General features: G+C 57.3%; 2 protein-coding genes across 3 annotated transcripts in view; both read right to left on the reverse strand.

Moving 5' to 3' along the window:
- CACNA1S (calcium voltage-gated channel subunit alpha1 S) overlaps positions 1-6,192 on the reverse strand; it is a 48,920-nt gene extending 42,728 nt beyond the window's left edge. The window contains exons 1-2 of the mRNA XM_054803732.1: positions 5,903-6,192; positions 1,056-1,161 (exon numbers count right to left, since the gene is read on the reverse strand). Of these exons, the coding sequence (XP_054659707.1) occupies positions 1,056-1,161; positions 5,903-6,063 (267 nt within the window). The 5' untranslated portion in view covers positions 6,064-6,192. The remainder of the gene's footprint in view (positions 1-1,055; positions 1,162-5,902) is intronic.
- A 2,192-nt stretch (positions 6,193-8,384) lies between these two features.
- Positions 8,385-14,578, reverse strand: LOC129196569 (sperm-associated antigen 4 protein-like). 2 transcript variants are annotated; one of them, XM_054804294.1, is made up of 11 exons: positions 14,117-14,578; positions 13,783-13,867; positions 13,147-13,214; positions 12,487-12,548; positions 12,268-12,299; positions 11,920-12,013; positions 11,259-11,334; positions 10,578-10,690; positions 9,834-10,004; positions 9,379-9,468; positions 8,385-8,569 (listed from the first exon to the last, which is right to left on the reverse strand). In XM_054804294.1, the coding sequence occupies exons 1-11, from the start codon at positions 14,397-14,399 to the stop codon at positions 8,438-8,440; spliced, it is 1,206 nt and encodes a 401-aa protein (XP_054660269.1). In that variant the 5' UTR covers positions 14,400-14,578; the 3' UTR covers positions 8,385-8,437. The 2 variants fall into 2 exon arrangements, with proteins under 2 accessions (XP_054660269.1, XP_054660270.1); XM_054804295.1 differs by lacking the exons at positions 13,783-13,867; positions 14,117-14,578 and adding an exon at positions 13,379-13,767.
- Between the last annotated feature and the right edge of the window lie 3,618 nt (positions 14,579-18,196).

Genomic DNA, 18,196 nt, shown 5'->3' on the forward strand with positions numbered 1-18,196 from the left:
GCCAAATCCCAAACCCCCTCCCAGTGGGAAGTCCCCATCCCTGCTGTTCCCACCTCCTGCTTTCCATGCTCAACCTGCCCCAGTTTTGCTTTGCCTCTTCAATCTCTCAGCTGAGATAACTGCACCTTTCAAATCCTGTTATGCCCCGTTGGCCAAGGAAGAAACCAAAACTAGCATCTTGAGCTTAACTCTGCCCTGAACTCGCAGGTGTTAGAGAAGCTGATCAGACAGCATACCAGGAGGCTAAATGAAAACCCCAGGAACTAACTCTGCAGAGTCTCTAAGAAACAGGCAAAAACAGTAGAGGTGCTTTTTTTAAGTGCATCAAGACCTGCACACAACACACTCCACTGAGGAGTCCTGAAATTAGCAGAAAAGAACATTTCATTAGAAAAGGATGTATTTAGATGCTTTGATTTGGTCATCAAACTCAGACTCTCAATGGAAATCAATGTGAATTGAACCACAATGGAGATCTGAAGCAAGGAAAGGGGTGGCAAACTAAAAATAGTGCAGACTATTGATTTGGATCACATTAAAACATCTTATTCCAGGCAAAATGGAGTGGCTGTGGAAAAAAAAAAAAAAAGAATAACTGATTGGAAAGGAGCAACCTCTCTGCTTAACAGAGATGTTTTTTTTTCTCCTCTTAATTAAAAAGTACCAAAATTAAAATAGTTTTGAAATGAAAGGTCAGAAACTTTTATTCCAAAAATGCTGAAACAAGACATTTGAGCCTTTTTTTGGCATCAATTCTTCCTTCCTGTGTACTTCACACACCAATGTGCTGCCTTTGATCTCAACCTAGGGGCAGTTTCAGCCCCTCTGAAAATCCCTTTTGCTGCGGTTCCTCCACCACTCTGCCTTTCTCTGACTTTGCAGCATCTCTCGTTGGACTGATGATGCCTGACAGCACCCCACAGGGCAGCAGCAGATGCCTCCACTACAGATATTACCATCTTGCACCCACACCACACTGAACAACCAGCTCCGCAGAGCCCTCTAAGATGAGCACCTGGCTGTCCAGCATGATAGTGGGAAGGGCTGTGCCTTACCAGGCTGGAGTTGGCAACGTTGGTGTCATCTTCAGGCATCGGCAGGTAAATGGCCAGTGCAACACAGTTGGCAAAGATGGTCAGGAGGATGATGATCTCGAAGGGTCTGAGAGAAAGCGTTAAGGAATGGAGACAGGAATGAAATACAGCCGTGCCACTGCTCTGTCCTGTCTGGGTATGTGTGGGAAAACCCCACTGGCTATGGGGAAACAAATTCTGACTCAAAACCAAAGGCAGCAGTCAGACTTCACCCTCTGCACATCCTCAGTTGCTGCCCATTTCTTGGGTCCCCGGGGAGGCCAAGATGACACTCAGCACATGGCTGCTGGAGGGGCAGATTTGGCACAGGACATATGGGGAGGTGGCACAAATTAAAAGGCTGTGGTGGAGGAATAACAAGGGGATTGGAGAGCTGGTAGTTTCCCCCTCATCATCCTTCAGTGAATCATCCTGAAAATCAGGACCCTCTTGCATAATGTAGGCACTTAACCAAAGCATCACCCTTCAGAGTGTGCTGGCCCTGGCTCCCTCTGTACTCAGCATCCACAAGGGAGACACTGCTGAGCAGCAGATCTCAGGTGGGCCATGTCTTCCTCACTAGAAGGTATCTAGAGGCAAGACAGCTTAGCTAGGGTCTCCTCTAGCAGAACATCCAGCTGCTAACATCCTCAGGTGTCCTTCAGCCTCAGTGACCCAGTGCAGGCAGTGTTCCTGTGACTGTCCCCAGGAGTCCCAAGGGCTAGGAGAGAGTGGAATGCTCCATCCCACTCCCTAGAAGGTGGAATTGTGTTGTTTGGGACCTATGACATCTCTGAACAAATGAGGTGACTTGCTATTTCCCCCTGAAGGCCCTAGGACAGGTACTTGGTCACTCCCGGGCTCCTGCTGCTGTCACTGCTCTTCTGGGCCACTGAAACCTCATGGTCAAGCTTCAGTTATCATGTTCCTGAAGTCCCAAAAGAGCTCAAACTCTGGCTCCGGGACCTCGTCCACCACCAGGCTCTCACCCCAAGGACCCCACTCTGTTCCTCCCAGCATGATCCAAACCTGCCACCCTGTGGTACCCTGGGAATGCAGTAGATACCTGGTCAGAAGACAGCCATCATCTTTTGATACCCCTATGCTGGTCACATACAGGCCCTGCTGCAGCTCTGAAGTGCTTGTGCCTAGCCACCGCACCATGCAGCTATACACATACCTAAAAGCAAAGGGGTCTCTTCTACTCATCTAGTGGCCTCATGCTGCCAGAAGACAGCTGGGTACAGCATGATGCAAAAACCTCCAAGAAACATTTTAGGTGACAACACTAATCTCAAAGTTTCCTCGCCAATAATGTCTCTTGACAAGTACCTTTCAGTTATTCCTGATCCACTTGCCTTGCCTGTATTCCTGGAACCCACTGAAACTAGAAGCAGATGGAGGAAATGAAAATGTCGATCCAGCTGCCCACTGGGCGAGACCCACCTACAGTGTAAATCAAGAAACAGTGACGTAAATCAGTACACTCGCCTCCAGCCCCTTCTCCTCTTCATTGTTCTACCAGCCAACATCCACACATGACCACAGCCAGCGTCTACCCCCATAAACTGTTTTGAGACCTCTCATTCCCATCTCCACCTGCAACTACTAACCTGCCATCATGGGCAAACTGGTAAATCTCATCCAGTGGGTACAGAGGTTCCAGTAAAAGACAGGATTCCCCAGCATCCCCATCTCACTTTGGGTAGAACTTCCAAAGGAGAACAGCGCCCAGGAACATGCTCTGTGGGAGCTCAGCCATGCAGACTGATGCCTCTACAGAGCCCAGCACATCCCTTGAAACTCAGCAGAGTAACCCAGCAGAGAGGCCCTACAGTCATACTGACGCTTCTCTACACCACAGTTAATCAAATAATTAGCTCAGCTTTCCAGACACTTATGCTGAGGTCTGCCTTGGGCTGTGGTGGCCATACCACTGCCCAATCCAGGATCATGGGGCAAGGGGCACTTAGGAGGCATTGTCTCCATATCGGCCTGCTGAGCTGGCTGTGTGCTGTCAGTTGTGTCCTATGCTCATCACTGGTTATTTTGCCTTTTCTGGACCCTTCTATCCATCAACTTGATGACACTTTAAAAACTAAAGTCAGCTGGAAAAGCTGTTCCTCTCTGTGTTTCAGGTAAAGGGGCAGAGCCCAAGGGTTAGAGGCTTCCCTGCCTGCTCTGACAGGGTGAGATGAGCAGCCCTCCTTGAAGGATGACATATCTTGTAACTGGAGCTGGAATCAGCTTGCTGCTTGTGAGTCTGCGAGTCTGGCACTGTTATTAGATAGAAATGCAGTTGGACAGATTGAACCAAGAAAGAGGCATGTAGTGTCACTGGGCACGGTTCCTCTGCCTTTTGTCACTGACCCAGAGCCTCAACATCCTCTTAATTTCCTTGTCCTGCAATCTCACTTCTTTCTCTCCAGCAGCCTCCTGCCACACAGCATCCAAGGGTCCCAACATCTGCCTTGCAGCAGGAATTAGGCCCTTAGTGCCTTGCAGGTCTGTAGTCCTCCAGGGTCCCCATACTCCTCACTCATCTGTCTTGAAGTTTTCCTGGCTGCAAAATGACCTGGAATAAGTGACACCACAAAGCTAGACATGGCCCAACAACCATCAACTTGCTGAGCTAGCTGTCAAGCACACAATATCCAGCAATTTGCAGAGTACCCAGATTTCCTTGGGCTAACAAACGTGGGTTTTGAGATGTGAGCAAATTTCAGCATAAAAGTCCCTTTGCCTCAAGCCAGTCTGACTTTCACCCACCCTAGGCTGAGTGCAGTGATACTCCCCACCCTCCAACTGCCTGGAAAAGACTCTGTCCCACTCCTGTGGCTCAGCTTTGTGCTCTGACAGCAGAAGCTATACAGCAGAGATGGGCCCAAGGAACAGAAAAGTGTACTGCCATATTGAACCGAGATGCCAAGTATCCCTATGGAAAATGGTCACAGCTAATCTCGCCTTGGCAGCTTGCCTGGTCCTGAAGACCATAACAACCTACTGGAACGACCCTGTCATCCCTTGCAAACCCTGATCCCTGAACGACGGCAGCCAGGTGCATTTGGGTATAAATACAGCCAGGCGCAAGAGAGGCACTGGAGAAATCTGATGCCCTGGATCATTTGTCCTGCACAGGTCAGAACCACCTGCACCTGGAACCTTCCTGGTGGGACACCCACCTCACCCCTCCACACTCCCCTTCCAGGGCACCAGTGTGGGAAAGATCCCCCACTGTGCTACACACTCTCTGGCATGTGTTGGCCCAGGAGGAGGAATGTGTTTGAGTATGTTGGAAGATGTAAGTCCTATTTCCAGCTCTTCCCCTGCCACAAGGGTGTATGTACAAGTTTCTTCCATACTCAGTGCTTATTTAAGACACAGACACAGTTCCCTTCCATGTGCTTGTAGAACAACCCAGTCCTCATTCCAGAGAAGCAGAAATGGAGAATTTCCCAATTTTAGCTTTGTTCCTTCTCCTTGAAGGACAGAAAGCCCCTTTGCAGTGAAGGAGCAAGGGCTCAAAATCCATGGCCAGCACAGCACCACCAGAGGTGTGAGCATGCCCTGAGTGCCTGCAAATGGGCACCCCGGGCTTTGAACAAGCTGGCATCTCTTGCAGTGTGGGGTCATGGTTTTGGTGTCCCCACGGCACTACATGTACAGCAACACAGCCAGCCTAATGCAACCAAACCACCTCCAAGAGTAGCAAAGCCTGGCCAGGGCTGGGATGATCCTACCAAGGGTAGGAACATGCAGGTTGGTTCAGCAACTGAAATGAGAAAAGTTGGGGTGGAAGAACTCGATTTGCTGGAAACATCCACAGATTCCATCATTTTTGCCTGAGCCCAAATGTTTTGCTGAAACCATACTGAAATGTTTCATCTCCCATCCTCTTCCCTTCCATAAAATACAGGTGAACAAGGTGATATCTAATGGCCTAAAATAGTTCCTGGATGAGTGGCAGAAACATAACATTTTGGTATTTCTGAGCTAGTGAAAAGATGGCAAATCAAAGAGCAACCACCCAAAACCCATCCCTAAATTAAGCCTAAATTAAGACAGAGAGATACTGTCCCTCTGAACAGTATCATTCACAAAAGCCTTCACCTGTGACAGCAGCGGCAGGGAGGGATGGGAAAGGGGGGCTGAGAGGACAACAGTGTCGGCAAGGATTCGGGGGATGCTGGCCAGCCCCCACCATCAGGGCAGGGAGCAGCTGTGGGATCAGGCCAGTCGTGACACACACAAAGAGCCATCCCAAGCAACTCGCCATGGTCTCACTACACAACCCCAAACCTCTCATGCTGGGGCAACCTGTTGTCCCCAGCTTCACCCTCAGCTCCTGCTGCCCCAGCCCGGCCCTCCTCCTCTGCCTGGCCCCATACTCACTTCGGCATGGGCACTGTGCCCCCTCTTCACATGCCAAATCCTCTCCCCTCCTGGTGGGCTGGGGTCCCATTTCTCCCCAGCACAACTCCTGCTGGCACAAAATATGTTCCTGCCACAAGTCCCTTGCCACCCAGGCTGCCCCTGCCTGTTCCTGCACCACCCTACCGAAGGTTCCCATGGCTTGACTTGCTTCTCACCCCCAGCTTCCCCCACAAGCCTATTCATATCCCCAGTTTGTACAGCCGTTGCCTTTGCTAATGCATCCCACCGGAACTCCCCAGGCACCTCGTTGCCTTTTACAGACCTGATGAGAGCCAGCACAGGCTTGAAGTGGGGTGACAGCTCTCCTGCCTACAGCCCACAGGGTCCTGCTCCCCAGCACCCCTGCTCACAGGCGCACACATGGGTGCTCCAAGCCCACGTAGCCAGAAGGATACTTCCACTCCACGATGCTGATGCATGCCTTCCGCAGCGGGTTTTGCAGGGTTAAGCAGAACAGAGCCCTGGCTGGCCGGGGGGCTGCTGGTGGCACTGGTTTCTTGGACTTCTCCTTCTGTTGCCTCTTCTTCACGTCATCCTGGGGAGAAGCAGGCTCCATGGTGTTTCTCCCCTAGTTGTTTCTACCCCCTCCTGCACCACGGCCGAGCCCCCCTTCCCCAGATCCCAGCCAGCTAGAGCTTCTCTGGATCTCCCTTCTTGCAGAGTCTGTCTCCTCTGTGCACCGGGGGAGGTGGTGGGGAGTGGGGGCTGGAGCCTGCACTTGCATGTACAAACACACGAAGCATGAGTTTAAATTTAGATCCTGGCCTGGCTCCCGGGTGCTGTCACAGCTCCTGAGGCAGCAAAAGGGCCCCTGCAGCTGTTGCTTCTTTACCCGATGCATTGGGAGGCAGCAAGTGCTTCACATGCCACTGACCCAGGCTGGGGGTGGGAACAGGCTGCCCAGTGCTGGGCACAGTGTCTCTGAAAGAAAGGCACCTTTGTCCCAGGTCAGTTCTCTCCTCAGCTTCCGTGGCCTCCCTTGCCCAAACTGGAAATCCAGGCTGTCTGAAGCAATGCATGCAGCCCCATTTGATGAATCAGTTTATTCAGGGTGAGATGGAGAACCCAACTCTGTCTGGTTCCCAAAGAAGGTTACCCCACAAACTGATCAGTCCCTTCTCTGCAAGATTTCACCTTCATTTGGTACAAACTGCTCAGCTGAACCCCGGGCCTTGTGATCCTGGGGCTGTAGGGCCTCTGGGGCTGGGTCCATCTGACAGGGACTTTGACTCCAACCTCAGAGCTCCAGGGAATCATGGTGAGTCCAAAAACTACTCTGGCCTGCTTCTCTGGAGAGACAGAGGAAACCCTTGGCTGACACTGGTCACTCAAACAACCCCTTGCTTAGCCTCACCTCCCCAGACCTGCTTGCAGGGTATGGAGGATGCCAGGGGATGCAGGAACCCCAACAAGCCTAGGCAGGATTGTCTCCTGGCAAGTCCAGCTGGACTTGGGAAAGCCCAACTGAATGAATGGTATGAACAGTTATGGTGACACCTGAGCTGGAAGGCACACAGGGAAATAGGTAGATTGTCAGCAGCTCTTCACAGTGGGGGAAACTGAGGCACTAGGAAGGGCTGCTCTTGGGGTTTTCCTGGGGTGTTCTGGACTGAGTCAGCAAAATAATTGTAGCGATCTTATTATTTACAGTTATGTCCCACGGCAAATGGTATCCCTATCCTACAGAGATGTTACAGTCTAATGTGACTGACCAGTTCTGCCCCAGCATGGCAGCGCGGGGACACAGGGCATATGGAGCACAGCCCCGCCGTGTCCCACACGTAACTGCTGCCGCCGCCGTCGGTGAAGAGCTCCGCTTCGACATCAGGTAGGGGCTCATCTTGTAGGTCCGGCCTGCTGGAATACACTTGTTCAACAGTGGTTACACACGCATGTTGCAGTTCATCAGACTCAGTGATTGGGAGTAAGGATTCAAGGTGGAGGTCCAAGAAAGTACGACATCGTCTTGTTCTAACAACACAGCTTGATATTTGGCTAACCTACTTGGGGCTATCCAGTGACGTCCCTTATTTTCAAGGAGAGACGGTAGAGCATGAGGCACAAATACGCTAATTGGTTGGCCCAGGGTTAGTTTTCGAGATTCCTCTATTAGGGTTACAGTCGCCGCTACTGCTCGCAAGCAGGCGGGCCAACCTTTACTGACCTCATCCAGTTGTTTGGGAAAGTATCCCACTTCCAGCTTCCCAAATGCTGTGTCAGCACCCCCCATGCCACTTCTTGTCTCTTAGAACCAAAAAGGGTTTTCTCAAGTTCGGGAGCCCTAGTGCAGGGGCTTCCATCAGTTTTCTCTTCACTTCATCGAAACTTTTACCACATTCTGGTGTCCGTTCTAAAATCTTTTTTCTCCTCTATCGAGAAAGGACGGCAGGAGCTGCTAACCCCGGCCCTGGGCGCCCCAAGGAGCTGTCCCAAGGCTTGTTGGGACAAGGGCAACGGGGCCGGAGTGTGGCGGGGCCAGAGAAAGGCGCTGCAGTGGCTGGCGGGGGGGCCCTGCCCGTCACCTCCTGGCGGGCGCCGTTGCCTGAGATGCCGGGAAGAGAGTGGCCGAGCTCCTGGGAGAGCTCCTGCGGAGCCTGCTCTGGGGACGGGTGGCAGTCTCCCTGCTGCAAGCTGAAGCCCTCCTGCGTGCCCTAGGCTGGTGCCACTTGCGGAGCCTCCCGGGGCGGCGGGAGAAGGAGCGGTGCCAGGCTGGGCCTCTCCTCTCTGGATTAAATCTTAGGAACGCTTAATCTCTTCCTCGTTTTTAAGAAAAAATGAGGTTGAAGTTCTAACATTTTCCACACCCTCCCGCCCTCCTCGCAATGGAGCTTCTTGTGCACCCCGCTTTGGAGACAAATCTGCTACGCCCATCTGAATTGCCACGCTTTTTTCTTTATTATGTTTGTCCTTCTTTTTGTCCGCCTCCGCTTTCAGTTGAGGCTTTCTGGTTTTGCCATCTTCCCGTGAACCTGCACTCGATAAATGCAGGTGTACGCTGGTTTTCCCCAGTTGCTCTTCACAAGAAGCCTGACAGACGAAAAGGCTCTGGGAACCGGTGCGTTCTGTGAAGAAACGAGGGAAAAGGAGACGGGGGTGTTAAGAGCACCAATGCCACCAACGTATCTCCCCCTGCCAGCCCTGCTCCTGCTCAGGAGCAAGCTCCTGAAAGGTGGTGGGGGCGGCTGTGGAAATCTGAGGCTCGCTGCTGGGGAAGCTGGGGACACGGGAAGGGGGAAGGCACCTGGCATCCTCTGCATGCCAGCCCGGCTGGGGCTCGGCTCAGTCTCCCTTCCCTCTGCCCCTTCCCTCTGCTGCTTGCCCTGTGCCGACTGAGAAGCCGGGGAGGTGCTCCTATGCGTGGGGCAGCTGGTGTGCAACCCCACCACGCTCCCGCTGTCCGCACTGCCTGCTTTCCTCCTGGCAGGCGTGAGAGCAGAGCACCGGGAGAGAAGGGGCACGCTATGCTGGGAGGAGAGGACACTGTCCAGCCCACCAGCAGGCCACCACCTGGAGCGACGGTGCTGCCCGATGGCTTTTGCCACCAGGCGTCCCTGTTTCTCCACGGCACAAAGACGTTGCTTGGGTGGAGTGGCCGCGTGTGCAGCTGGCTCTGCCAAAGGCAGTGGGTGCTGCCGGGGATCTCTCGGCACTCATGCTCTCACGGGCCTGACCCTGCCCTTGCTAGCCTTTTGCTACCACCACCGCGTGCTACTCAGCCCTCCCAACCCTGCCAGGTCTCTCTCTCTCTCTCTTTCTCTCTCTCCCCATTGGTCATCTGCCCAGGGAGAAAGCAGTCACGCTCTTCCTGCCACGGACTTGCAGGCAAACCTGTTCCGCTCCCTGGCACCTTGCCCCCGTGCGCGGATCGTACCTGTAGAGGGAAGGTCTGAATGGCCTCTTTTGCTATGTTGTACGTGAACGTCCCAAGGAGAGTTTCCTCTTCTCTGTCCGTGTCCACTCCCTCGGGGGCAAAGCACAAGGACAGCAGCTCAGACTCATCCCGACAAAGAGGGAACGTATGTGCTGGATCAGCCCTGTTACCTCCCCAGCCTCTCCTGGGGCTCCAGCCGTAGTCTGGCACTGGTTATGGTGGAGCTTAGTCTCCGCCTTGAGTTTTGGTCAAGAACCCTCAGGTGCTTGGCCAGAACAAGTCTTAAGAGGGATGAAACCTCTAGGGCCCTTGAAGCATGCCGCTGGGGCACTGCAGTGCTCGGGAGAGAGCAGGACACAAACCCCAAAGGATGCCCGAAAGCAAGCAAGACCCCGTCCCTGACCGGCTTTCCCCCGGGGCCACATCCCCACCGGAAACGCCCAGCAGAGACTTACAAAGACAGCCATGTCTCTGGGGGCGCTGCTCGTGGTCCGAGACGTAAAGACTTCTTGGCCCATGGTGTGCTGCACAGTGACACCAGTCAGATGGACTCGTGCTGGCAACCTGATGACCACCTGGCCCTGATGCCCTTGTAAAGGCCAGCAGTTTCCTTGGGAGACATCTGGCTGCAAGCAGAACGCGAGAGCAATGAAGTGTGAGAGAGTGGTGGGGCCGACACATGGAGCTGCCCATGTAGCCTGAGGCACAGGCGTCGGTGTGTCCATGGGGTCTGTTTCAGCCGGGAAATGAGGCGCGTGTGAGGAAACGCACAGAAGCAGGAGGCCTTCTTCCCTGCCCGACAAAGGGGGCTCTCAGTATTACGGAGCAGAGGAGAATACCGGTGATGAAACCATCCTAGTAAGGGCCTAGCAGAAACACGTCTCTGCCCAGTGGCTCTGCAGGGCACCCCCCACCTCCCGCCTCCTGCCCCCAAAACATCTCTCGTAGGGAGGAGTGTGGAAACGGGGTCACCAGGGAGAAAGTCTCTCGTCCAGCTGTGGCAGAGGGCTGCGGGCAAGACGCAGCAGTTCAGCTCAGTTCAGCTCCGTTCCCCTCCTGAGGGGAACCGCTGATTTCTAGCGAGCCGAGCCCTGCATTAGAGCTCTGGCTTCAGGAACCTGATCAACACGGTGGGCTTAAGCAGTACCACTGCTCACAGGAAGGAAGGAAACCTTCCGTGAGGATTTCTGCTCCAATACCTGCAAAATAGTATCAGGAGGTTTGGCAGGGTAGAAGAAGCTTAAAACCCTGCAGCTCCAATGCTCTTGACAGTGGTAGGTCTCAGAAGTTCTCTGCATGTCGATGGTGGCACCTGTAAGGAAGGGAGAGCAGATGACTGCAAGAGGCCACCGACTAGGAGGACTTGGTGCTCAGGCACTATTTCTGACGCCGCTGGCCAGCTCCACGTCTGTCGGTCCTGTCCTCATCACCACGCCGGTGGGGGTGCCCAGCGGTGCGGGGGAATGATGGCATCCGTGCGCCTATTGACTGTTTCTCTCACAGCGCCACGAGGAGAAGGTCCTGAGCGTTCTGGGAGACAGCAGGCGCCCATGGGAATGACAGCAGACCAATGCTGAGGGCTTGCTGCGTGGGCAGCAAAGGATGGCCCAGCCATTGCCTTTTCAAATGCAGTGGAGCGGAAGAGAGCCCCTTCATCAGCACAGGAACACGTGCGGGGGCAGCGCCAGAGGCACCCGTGCGGAGGCTGTGGGCAGCACTGGGAGCAGTCTGAGAGAGCCACTCTGCCACAGCCTTGCTCTTGGACCCCATGAAGCATTTAAGCTCCCCCACTTTGGAGAGCAGCGCCTGGAGCACCGGCTCCTGTGGGGAGTGTTACAGACAAGCGCAGGGCAAGGAGACAGGGCTGCTTGTGTCCATACCAGAGCTTTTCAGGGCCCAGTCAGACATCTCGACGGAGGCTTCCCAAGCCGTCTGGGACGCTGCCTGCTTCACTTCCTGGGAACACCATAAACACACAGAGAAAAGGACCGCATCAGCGGGCAGTTCAGCGTGGCTACCAGCGCCCGCAGAGGCAAAGGGTCAGTGTCAGAAATGCAAGGCAAGCCTTGTCCACAGAGCTGCAAGACTTTCTGCTGCTGACGTGAGCCGCGAGGACTGAGGACCAGGATCTGTGGCCGTGGCCACGGCCATGGCCCCGAGGTGGGTTGGCGAGGGTCTCGCACCCTCCTGCCCAGCCTCCACGCTCTCCAGGTCAGCCGGGAGACGGGCTCAGGCCCTGCCAGCCATGGCTGGCCCCGTGAGCGTGCCGGGGTCTCACCGCTGCCTCAGGGGCTCGGCCAGAGCAGCCAGAGGCGCCGGCGTGCTAAGGGAAGGCTGTCAGGAGTCCTCCGCTGCCTGGAGCGGCCCGGTTAAACTGGGGCGGGAGCAGGGCCTGTGCAGGGCAGAAGCTCACCCAGCAAGCCCCCGGGGCAAAGGCTGGGTTGCTGCGGTCAGCAGGCCGACCCCACCGACAACCCCAAGGAGTGCTTTCTCCAGGGGGTTCTGCCCAGCCAAGCCTCCTTCCCCAAACTGCAGGATCACCTTTGCACTGCTGATCTCCACCCTCAGCTGCGCCACCTCCTCCAGCAGAAGCTGCATCTTTCGGGTTTGCTCCGCCAACAAAGCGCCCAAGTTCCTGCAGGAACGGGAAAGCAGAGCTTGTCAGAGAGCGGCCCATCCCCTCTAGGGAGCATCTGAGCTCAGCAAGGAGGAGAGAGACGTGCGCTTTCCCTGCTTTGCTCCTGCTTCCCTTCTGCACCCGGCTGAGCAAAAGGCAAAGGCAGCAGGGAAGCATGGGAGCCCTGGCTCTTAGGAAGATGAGTGCAGGTAGCACAAGGTCGGCTGATGCTTCTGCACAGACCCAGCTGGAGCTCAGGAAACAGCTCTTACTTTAGGTCTGCTGCAGACGCACGTGTCGGCTCCTGAAAAGGAAAAAGGCTCCGTTAGAGCATCCACTACCAGAGGTGCCGAGGCTTCCCTAGGAAGACACGGCACCAGCTGCTGCTCCTTTGCGTCACCCTGCGTGGAAGCAGAGGAGCCCGTGGTTTATCCAGCCACGGTCAGCAACGCTCCCTTGCAGGAGGTGCCTGTCCCACAAGAGTCACCGACCTCTATCGGTCCCTTTCCCCGCACTGTCCATGCCGGCCATGAGGTCCCGCGGTAAACACCAGCTGCAATTCACATCACCAAGAGACAGTTAGTGTACTGGGGTTGCTAGCGATGCCTGCAGTCGCGTTGTCGCCTCCCTGCTGCCATGGGGGTGGGGCAGCAGGTTAGCTGAGGAGGCGGGGAACATGGGGTGCAGAGAGAGGACGCTCCTCTTACTGGGACCCATCAGCCCAGGCTTGAGGGGACCGCACAGCCATGATCTTCGGGTGTGCTCGGTGCCCTGGAGCTACTCCCCATTTGCCCTCACTGCTTCAGTGAGCACCGAGACCAGGCTGCATGGGCTAGGAGAGGGACCTCTCCGTCTCGGTGCATGGCCCCTCCCCTCTGAGAATCCCCAGTTCAGGCCTGGAAATACCTACGCCCTTCTCTTGCAGACCAAGCAAGCCATTTGGTGCAGCGGCCAGAGCAGCAGGACGGCCGCGAGGCTACCAGTCTTACTGGCAGTCCGGAAGCCAGTCCCAGCCACGGACATACCCAGAAAGCCCTTGGGCCACGGGAGCTTCCGCGCGTGCTGGCCCAAAAAGGAAAGCGGGCCAGCTGAAAGCTGGCATCCAGCACAGTCAGGCTGTCGCGCTCAGATGTTTGCTCATGCAAACTCACCAAGAGCCACTGGGAGCAACAAGAAGACGACTTTCAAGAACCTCTTCTTCCGCAGGGCCATCTTTTGCCTGAAAAAGAGGGAGTCCTGTGGCTGTCAATGATCCGAGTCTTGGACAAACCCCTTCACAGGTGGATTTCCCTTTTCAGGCCAAAAAGCCACCGTTTTGGAAGCCTGCTGCTGACAGAGAGCTGACAAAGCAGCGCCCAGGAGGAACACAATTTCTGTCCACACCCTTCGACACAGCCGGCAGATCTTCCCCAAAGGAAGGGCTCCAGGGGCACGTGTCCGGCTTTCCTCCCAGAGCCCTCCCAGACCCGCGCGCTCTCCTTCCAGAGCCGGGGAAAACCCTTCCCCTGCGGAGGCTTGGCTCTGCACCCGAGCGTCTGGCTACGCGGCAGTTTGTGCTACCGCAGCCAAAGTTCGGGGCTTTGGCAAATACGTGGGGGTGAGACTGCCGAGGGGCTTTGCTCTTGGCTCTCCCTGAGAACGGCCACAGCACGAGCTTCGGCGCCCGAGCGGGAGCCCCGGGCTGCTGGCTCGGGAACACCCTCTGCTCTCCCCCGCTTTTGCTCGCACCGGCCCTCAGGCATCCCCTTTCTCCTCCTCCCGTCCACACAGAAACGCGTAGTACGTACACGGCGAAGACGCACGCGCTCAGCATATGTCTCCACAGGGAGACAAGGGCACCTGCCAGATGGCAAAGGCGGCTGAAGACCATCCCTGGGAAAGAAACCAGAGAAGAGTTAGGCCCGTCGCTTGAGGTCTCCTCTCCAGGATGCCCGGCCACGCGTCTTTCAGCTCCCTGTGGGGAGGCGGGCACCGAGTCCTACGCGCTCCCTCCCTGGGGCACAGAGCAGGGCAGCCTGCACTTCTCCTGCCACTTGGGACATTTGGCCAGAGCTCTGGCACAGCGCGGCTCTCCCGGTTCACCCCAGAGGACTTCACAGCAAGCAGCAGTGCTGAGCTTACGTGTACTTTCTGTGGCCTTGTCGCGCCACTTGGCAGGCCCCTGACTGACTGAGCCGGCACTTGGCATCGAAGAGAGGCTCAGCAGTTCTACGTCCATGCAAAGGTTCCTGTGGAAGGCAAAAGACAAAAGCCGGCTGCCCACTGTCCCCACGCCGCGGGAGGCGAGGCGGGCAGGAGTAGCCTGAGCGGAGGCCCTTGCCAGAGGACGGGCCGTCCCAGCAGCAGCGAGGGAGGGCAGCACAGCTGGGCTGCTTCCAGGGGTCCCCCCTTCTCCTTTCCCCATCCTTTGCTTTACAGGCCTGCGGTGGCAGAAGAGGAAGCAAGCTGGCAGCAGCAGTCCCCCGCCTCGGGAAGCCCACCCGGCAGCACAGCCCGATTGTCACCCCGTCTCTCCCTGCCCCTTGGCAGGCATCTCGCAGTGGCCGTTGACGGAGGGGGCACAGGCTGCTGTCCCCCACCACGCCCCCACCGTGCCCACCTCTTCCCTGCGCGCTGGCGGTCTCCCGACCCCTCTCCTCCCTGCACAGCTGTCCCCCTCAGCCAGGCAGGACTGCACCTCAGCGTCCCGAGGGGGCCAGTCTCAGGTCCCAGGGGCTTGGCCTCCCCGTGCAGCAAAATCTCCCCGTGCAGCAGGGCTGAACTCCGAACCCTGCAGCACGAGGCTCCCGCTTCCCCAAACGGCCCTGCTGCACACTGGCTTCTGGCTGGGGGAGCGAGCCAGGCTTTCAGCTGAGAGCCATCCCCACAGAAGGGGGCTTCGCAAGCCACGGGGGGGGCTCTCCTTCAGAAAACCTCCGTCGGCTTCTCCACGCTGCTCCGCACCCCACTGGCCGCCCTCGGGCCGCATCCGTGCTACCACCCTATCCTGATGCCCCGAGCAGAAGCAGCCCACTTCCTACCTACTCATCTGGCAGCGGCTGGGCCCCGCTGCCTCCCCTGCCGGCTGTTGGTCAGCCTCATTCGCCAAGGAGACTTTGGAGGCCCCTCGGCGTCTTCCTCGGGAGGCCTTTCTTCTTGCCATCTCTGGGCAAAGGCAGGCTCCCTGCTCAGTTCTTCCCCCTCAGCCCCAGCAGTTTGGCTACCCGGGCAAAAACAGCTCCGGCGGCAGCAGTCCAAAGCCGCCCCCAGCAGGAGCACACCTGCCCAGGGCAACAGCCACACGGCAGCTCTGGGACCCCTGCGTGCGCACCACAGGGCTCTGCGGACGGCTAGCTCTGACCTCACAATGGCGGCTCTGATGTCACGCTGGGGCTCCCCACGGCTGAGCAGGGCGGGGACACCCTGTGGGCTCCCCTGGGGCAACACGGCTGCCGCCCTCCTGGGCAGTGGGAGCCCATGCCTGTGGGCCCCCCAAACCCTGCCACGCTCCCCTGCCGGGCGACTGCCTGGCCTGGCCTGGCCTGGCCTGCTGGGCGGGCTTCCAGCTCTCCTGGGCATCCCCGGGAAACCAGAAAGGGTGCTCGAAAGAGGGCTTTGCTCTCGCCCCATGGGACAGCTGCTTCCAGCAGCGTTTCTCCTCTCGCAAGTGTTTTGTAGGCCAAGAAGAAAAACCCAGTAGCCCAGATGTGCTGTCAGGGGCCCAGCGGAATGTCTGGTTAACAAGGACCCTCTGCTCTCGCCCGCTTTTGCTTGCACCGGCCCTCAGACTTCCCCTTTCTCACGTGGCACGGAATCTCCCTTTGGCCACTTTGGGGTCAGCTCTCCTGGCGCTGTCCCCTCCCAAGATCTTGCCCACCCCCAGCCTACTGCTGAGGGGGGGAGAAATGTTGGAGAGACAGCCTTGGTGCGTGACAGCCGGCGCTGCTCAGTAGTAGCCAAAACGCTGGTGTGTTACCAACGCCTTGCGAACTACCAATACACAGCACAGCACTAGGAGGGCTGCTGTGGGGAAAATTAACTCCATCTCAGCCAGACCCAAGACACGTTGCTAGTTTGAAACAGAGGAGTGTGCTCCTTCCTTGTCCGGCAGTGGCCTGCAGGGCCAGGAGGGTCCCTGCGCAGGGGCGCAGGCTGCGCTGAGGGCAGCACGGCCTGTACCAGGGTCCCAGCATGGCAGCGCGGGCCAGGGGCCGGCCACAGCACCCAGAGGCGCCGGCATGCCAAGGGAAGGCTGTCAGGAGTCCTCCGCTGCCTGGAGCGGCCCGGTTAAACTGGGGCGGGAGCAGGGCCTGTGCAGGGCAGAAGCTCACCCAGCAAGCCCCCGGGGCAAAGGCTGGGTTGCTGCGGTCAGCAGGCCGACCCCACCGACAACCCCAAGGAGTGCTTTCTCCAGGGGGTTCTGCCCAGCCAAGCCTCTGTGCGGCCAGGAATCCCTTTTGGGGCTGGCAGCTTTCGCCTGGGAGCAGGGGCTGGACCTTTTCAGTTTAAAGGCCGGACTGTCGTTCAGGACGAGAGGGACAGTACGGCAGTCTTTAGCCTCTTTCGGGGTTCAGGCGAGTCCGCAGCCCCAATGTCAGTGAGGTGTGCGTCGGCCGCTGAGGGAGGTTTCAGGCCAGGTACCCGTTTTGGGGCTGGCAGCTTTCACCTGGGAGCAGGGGCTGGACATTTTCAGTTTGGAGGCTGACGCCGATTTTGGGCGACGGGGATGGAAAGGCACTGTTAGGACCCTTTCCGGGCAGACGCAAGCCTGCAGCCCCAGTGTCTGTGGGGCTGTGCGAGGGCCGCTGAGGGAGGTTTCAGGCCAGGCACCCGTTTTGGGGCTGGCAGCTTTCGCCTGGGAGCAGGGGCTGGACATTTTCACTTTGGAGGCTGGATGCAGATTTTGGGCGAGAGGGACATAAGGTGTTTTCGGACCCCTTGCGTGGCTAGGCGAGTCCGCTGCCCCAACGTCAGTGGGCCTGTACAAGGGCTGCTGAGGGAGGTTTCAGGCCAGGCACCCGTTTTGGGGCTGGCACCTTTCGCTTGGGAGCAGGGGCTGGATGTTTTCAGTTTGGAGGCTGGACGCTGGTCGAGGGCGAGAGGGACGGAAGGCGATATTTGGACTACTTCTGTGGAAACCCAAGCCCGCAGCCCCAGTGCCCCCCATGGGGCTGTGCAAGTTCCGCTGAGGGAGGTTTCAGGTCGGGCGCCCGTTTTGGGGCTGGCACCTTTGGCCTGGGAGCAGGGGCTGGACGTTTTCGGTTTGGAGGGTGGACGCTGAGTTTGGGCGAGTGGGATAGTAATCCAATGTTCGGACCCTTTTTGTGCAGACGAAAGCCCGCAGCCCCAGCGTCCGCTGACGCGGACCAGGCGAGCGCACGGTGCCGGGGGTGCGGTGGCACTCTCCCGCCTCCTCCGCTGCAGCGCGGCGCCTCGGCAGCCGGGGGAGGGCCTTCGCTAGCGGACCGGGGCTCAGGCCGCGAAGCCCCGGCCCGCGTCGGTCACCGGGTCCTAGAGCCCGCGGGTCCACGGCGCCGGCGGCGTAGCGGGCGCAGCGCTGTCTGTTAGGCAGCTGCAGAGAGGGAAACGAAGTCTTGCTTCTGTCTGGCCCTTCTGGCCAGGGTCAGTTTCCCATTAGCTCAGTCCCTGCAGGCTCTGGAGTTTTTAGAGGCCGTGGTTTTCATCCTGTCTTGGCTGGACACAGCTTTCTGAGCGGTGTATTGCTGAGCAGACGCCACGTGCTACGGAATCTCCCCCTGGTCACTTTGGGTCAGCTCTCCTGGCTTTGTCCCCTCCCAAGATCTTGCCCACCCGAACAAAGCTTGTTCGCAACCCTGATAGGCTCTTTGCGAGACTCCCCGCCGGACTGGCTGAGCCCAGTTGCCATGAGCAGACCAACAGGGGTCAAAGAACAGTCCCGTCGCTTTGGGGGTGTGGTGGGGGTACGCCTAGACAGGGGCGACCACCCCAGCCTGTCCGGAGCATGTGCAGGTATGCAGTCCGTGCTGTCGTCGAGGGGACGACCTCCCGCATACCCTATTAAAGACCGCTCGGTCAAACGGTGATGGGGACTCTCACCGCCGGAATACACGAAGACTACGGACCAACGGGACGCCGCTGGATCCGTGGTGGTGCCTATCTTTTGCAACTCTATCCTGACTGCTTGCTAAATTTCCTCCTTTTCTATTCTCTCTTTCCCTTTCCTATCGCTACTTTCTTGAT

This window comes from Grus americana, chromosome 25 (genome assembly GCF_028858705.1).
Source record: "Grus americana isolate bGruAme1 chromosome 25, bGruAme1.mat, whole genome shotgun sequence".
Taxonomy (NCBI): Eukaryota; Metazoa; Chordata; class Aves; order Gruiformes; family Gruidae; genus Grus; species Grus americana.

Excerpts from the sequence above, each read along its gene's own strand:
- LOC129196569 (XM_054804294.1), bottom strand. The coding sequence starts at position 14,399 with ATGGGGAAAGGAGAAGGGGGGACCCCTGGAAGCAGCCCAGCTGTGCTG. Across the intron at positions 12,014-12,267 it reads GCGTCTGCAGCAGACCTAAA|GAACTTGGGCGCTTTGTTGG; the intron begins GTAAGAGCTGTT and ends CCGTTCCTGCAG. Across the intron at positions 10,005-10,577 it reads CTCCTGATACTATTTTGCAG|CCAGATGTCTCCCAAGGAAA; the intron begins GTATTGGAGCAG and ends TTCTGCTTGCAG.